At 46.4% G+C, this 4,987-nt stretch overlaps 1 protein-coding gene across 1 annotated transcript; it reads left to right on the top strand.

Moving 5' to 3' along the window:
• Positions 1-2,373: 2,373 nt before the first annotated feature.
• Positions 2,374-4,754, top strand: LOC147893002 (putative WRKY transcription factor 47). The gene is made up of 7 exons (XM_087386829.1): positions 2,374-2,622; positions 2,759-2,881; positions 2,980-3,147; positions 3,254-3,700; positions 3,827-3,940; positions 4,045-4,339; positions 4,585-4,754. Exons 1-7 carry the CDS (start codon positions 2,374-2,376, stop codon positions 4,752-4,754), a joined length of 1,566 nt encoding a protein of 521 aa, XP_087242955.1.
• Positions 4,755-4,987: the final 233 nt, after the last annotated feature.

Raw genomic sequence — 4,987 nt, 5'->3', positions numbered from 1 at the left:
TGAGCCACAAACTAGAGTAGATAAGGATAGCTGTCATCCAGCTATTATTCGTGGGCGGTGTACCAACCGCATCTCCAGCTAACAAGTCGGTGACATAAATACACAACGGTCACCCTGGCATATCGCGAGTGGAGCTCGATATCTCAACAACTCATTTAAGAACTAAAAAAAAATTCGGCGTACAAACAAGCTACAATCACATTCATTTCTATCAAAAATTTAAGGGTACCAACAAGCCAATATATATCACACAAGCCAATATATTTCAAAATGATAATTCTAAAACACTTTATTGCATCCCCAGTCTCTCTTTATTCTGAAATGATAATTCTAAGACACTTTATTGCATCCCTAGTCTCTCTATTCCCTAATCCTTTATTCCCCTCTCCTTTATTCTGCAATCTTTGCCAATCACATCCCCAATCACTTTATTTCAATCATCCCCTCCGCTTTATCCTCCTCAGCTTTTGTATGTTTGATTCTCTACTTTTTCCTTCTCCGCTTGATCCCCCTTCAATCTTTGAATTCTCGTCTCCTCTCTTCATTGTCGCACACCATTCCTTCTATATGTCTCATCGTTCCCTTCCGGTCTATTGCTCATTCCCTTCTCATCGCTCTCTCGTCATTCCCCTCCTTCAACTCTAGTACTACTCCTCTTGTCGGTCCCCTCCTACTCTGCTACTCCTCTCATCATTCTCTTATCCTCTCCTACATTGCTACTCCCCCATTCTCTTACAATCCTTACTCTTTTACTTTCAATGGCTCCTAGCGAAGAAGCTATGATAGCATACTTGTGTATCGTCAATATTATGATATAAAGGATGGGGAGGTAGATGTGCCATCCCTCCCTAGGGCACATCTGTGTCCCTCCAAAGCATTGATATTTTTATTAAAATTATGTGCTTTGGTAATCATGGGCAATGTTTGGAAAGTAGTGATGCACATTTATCAACCTACACCAAAATATCACTTTCTATATTCTCTGTTTTGCATTTATAAAGGCATCTAAATTTGTGTCTAAATCATAGTGCAGACACGCTATTAAATGTGCTATTAGATGCGCTATTAGATGCGCTCATAGACGTGCCCGTATTTTGACTATTCTAGCTACGTCTATAGACGCGCCCGCTATTTTGCGCATCTATCAAGTGCGTCTATAGTTCCTTTGTCTTCTTGTGGTGTCTTCTGAGCCCTTTTTATTTTCTATTATCTCTCCAGCCCTAGTGATTTCATAGGATAGGTCCTAGGGCGGGAAAGGAGGAGTCATGGGAGTGGCAGAGCTAGAGCGAGGGGTGTTACTGAGAGCACTTACAGAGCAAGGAGTAGCAGAGGGAGTGGGAGAGGGCAAGGGAACTGACTAGTATTGGTTCTCATGACCAAGTGGAGACTTATAGGGATGTGAGTGTGCTGACTCGTCTACATCTCCTGAGTCAACACAGCAGCCTCAACCCTTCCTACTCTTCCTTCCCTTACGATGGGTATGCCTAGGTGATGACCCGGCCTCAGTCGAAGGGGCTAGAGGGGACGGCTGTTGACAAGTAGGTCCAGCCATCGATGTACAAGAGGGAAGAGTTGAGGTCCTCTGGGATAGTAAAGAGAAGAATCTAGCTACCTCCAAATCGTTCATCTATGCGACAAACTCATTGGGACTCCTGATAAAGCCATGGGCTACAAAGGAGTTCCCCGAGGGGTAGTCACCGTGCTAGGTTTGAGAGGAGTCAGGCCAGGGGTAGTCTCAGCGGTAGGCTACTGAGGGGTCGCTTGAGTGGAATCAAAGTCCTCTCGAGAGTAGACAAAATGATGTCTCCTCCTACGAGGGTTTCCATACTCATCAGATGTGTGATGTGATCCCATGTCTAATTTGGAGTGGGCGGAATTAGAAGCTCAAAATAGAATAGATACCGGAGCTCAGATTAATAAAGACGATGATAGAAATCATGGTGAAATCACCAAATCAAATAATTTTTTAGGGCTAAAAAGGTGTATTGGGGTGAAAGATTTTAACATAAAGTTGCCTAGTACATCATTGTCTCCAATGAGGGAGTGATGAACATGTGATAAACAACAGGAAAAAAATAACGCTCTAAGCATGCATGCTATGAGCATAAATCAATGAATTTTGTGAGCAAGGTATTTTATATTTTTTGATGACCTTGAAGGAAGCAAAGGGGAAGGTCAACTGAGGGAGAAGTGACAAAGTCGATTGTCCCGATGGGTTGACCTGGAAATATAGTTGTATAATAATACGAGTCTCTCTTCAACGTTCTTCCCATGCACATGGCCTCCTCGCATTCTGGACCTTCTTCTTCCTTCTCCCTCGACACCTTCAAACTCCACTACCACCACCACCATCACCACAGCAAACTCACTCCCATGGACTGCCGCCTCCAATTGGGTACCTCCCCCGACCACCCTCCCCCCATCACCCGTGACTACCTCTCCCTCTCCTTCCCTTCTGAACACTGCACCGATCATGGTCGTAAGTCTTATCCTCCCGGCAAGTATATCGACTTGGATCGCGCCAGCGCTGACAACAACTCTCCGGCTCGCCCTTCAAGAACCCAGCTCACAGGGAAATTTAAGGCCTTAAACTCGTTCGCCTCGCAGCACAGATCACTGTGGGTAAGCTTCCAGATTTGGCGTTGCGCAGCTGCGACGGCTGCTTTAGTTATTCAGCAAGATTTAAGGTCCAGCTTCCCAGCTTACTGAGCGGTTAAGATGGAGGTCTTATCGACTAATTTGTGTTCTCTTTGCACAGCTGTCTCATCCAACGAATACCGAAACTGACGATTCTGTCATGAAAGAGTACGCCTCCACATCTTCGCCGCAGCGGTTCCTTCATGATGTCCGGAAGCATCGAGCAGAACAGCATATGAATCAGGTCTGAGGTGGATACCTACGTTTTCTTATTCCACTCCGGCAACTCTGTCCTACCTTGTAGAAGAGACCTCGTTGATTTAAAGAGCATCAATGTTGCAGGTGGGGAATCTACGAACCGAACTGTTCTCCATGCATCAGGAGAATACTAAATTGAGAATGACGCTCGGCCACCTCGCTGAAAGCTACAACAATCTGAGGGTACACTTGCTCACCGTAATTCAAAGAAAGAAGATCAAGGAAAGTGCAATTCAAGCCGCAGAAGTGCAGGTAATCAGGTTCATCTGCATGTATATTGCAAACGGAGATCACGAGATGTGCTCTAGCTGGAATTTCACATTTGCCAAGCTTACCGAGTCCCCCCTAATGTTATCAGGCAAACCAGGCTAGTAATTCAACGTCAACGGGTCAACCATCACGACCATTCTCCCCTCCACCACCCGTAGTCGATAAACGGCCGGATGAAAGCAACGTTAACCCAAGCACTTCGGTGGAGAAAAGAGCGCCAGAAACTGAGGCGAAGTCTCCCTCTATTAAACGTGAAAGAGAAGAAGGCGTGATTGAGATACTGCCTCAAGAGAAACGGAAAATGGTTGCAGATATGGACACTGGTGAAAGGAACAATCCGCCATCGAACTCACACAGAGATAGTATGAGCAGTTTAGATGATCAGTGCACTCCCCCACTGGACGAAGGAACGGAAAGTCGAGTTCCAGGGACGCCAAATAAACCCCAGAAGGCCCGTGAGAAAGTAGTTGATCCTGTAGATGCAGCAGTGAAGAAAGCGCGGGTGTCGGTGCGTGTTAGGTCGGATGCTCCTATGGTAAGCCAGATCTCATCGGATCGTGCTATTGTTTCATTTGCTCGTTAAGCTAGATTTCATCGGATCGTTCTATGCTTTCATTCTCGAGTGTCTGAGAAGACAACTCTGATCTGATCTGCCACCCAGTTGAAGGATGGCTGCCAATGGAGAAAATATGGGCAGAAGATGGCAAAAGGCAACCCATGTCCAAGAGCCTATTACCGCTGCACCATGATTCCTGGGTGCCCTGTCCGAAAGCAGGTTCGTACGCAGCTCAGAACTTTTTATCGTGGTGAGAATTTCAGGAGATTGTTATCCTGTACCATAACAAACTGACAGAATTTTCGACGAATTGGAATGCGCAGGTTCAAAGATCTGACGAAGATATCTCTGTCTTGATCAGCACGTACGAAGGAACTCACAACCACCCTCTTCCTCCAACAGCTATTAGCATGGCATCCGCAACATCAGCAGCAGCTAGCATGCTCTTATCTGGCTCTTCAAGTAGCATGGATCCAATACGTACCAACGCATTTGCTCAACCGTGGTTTCCGTTATCTCCCTCCAGCGCAACTATCTCAGCGTCTGCTCCTTTCCCTACTATTATTCTAGACTTGACAAAATCTCCTTCAAGCAACCGGTTTGACGACCCACAGCTTGGTAAGGGATTTTCCAATATGCCCTTTGGGATGGATGCACCCTCGATCTCTCGCGCAGCTCATTTTCCTCGAGAAATGATGGATGCAGAGTCTCTCTCTCTTCCAGCTTTCTTGTCTTCATATGGACATTGGCCCAGGGCGTCACCGAATATCTTCCAGCAATCCATGTTGAACAACATGAAGTTTAATCCTGGACCTGGGCATTCTTTTGGCCATGGTGTTCATCAACATCCCGTACCCTCCCAGGGCGTCATTCAAGCAGCCTCGGCACAGTCGGCTGCGACCGGTGGCCATGGCGGAGCCACGCACGCTCGTTTGCGGAGAGTATAAGTGCGGCCACAGAAGCCATCACTGCTGATCCAAATTTCACGACGGCGCTTGCTGCAGCTATAACTTCGCTTGTAAGCCAATCTTGAAGGTCAATCACTCGGGAGTCGGTATCTGCAATCAGCTAATTACATGCTCAATGCAATCGGGATGGCAGCAACGTAGAGGAGCTATCAACAACGACGTTCAATGTGCAACAAGAAAGCACCTGTATAGCTGCAGCTGCAAGTACGGTATGATTATCCAACCAGAGTAGCATCTAAGTCCAGAGCTATGGAGTGACAATAAGACAATGACGTCGAACAGAAGAACTTACAAGCAC

The sequence above is a fragment of the Dipteris shenzhenensis genome, chromosome 16 (assembly GCF_047967505.1).
Source record: "Dipteris shenzhenensis isolate YYH24624 ecotype China chromosome 16, Dip_SZ_1.0, whole genome shotgun sequence".
NCBI classification, from domain to species: Eukaryota; Viridiplantae; Streptophyta; class Polypodiopsida; order Gleicheniales; family Dipteridaceae; genus Dipteris; species Dipteris shenzhenensis.
This window is presented reverse-complemented; position numbering and strand designations above follow the sequence as displayed.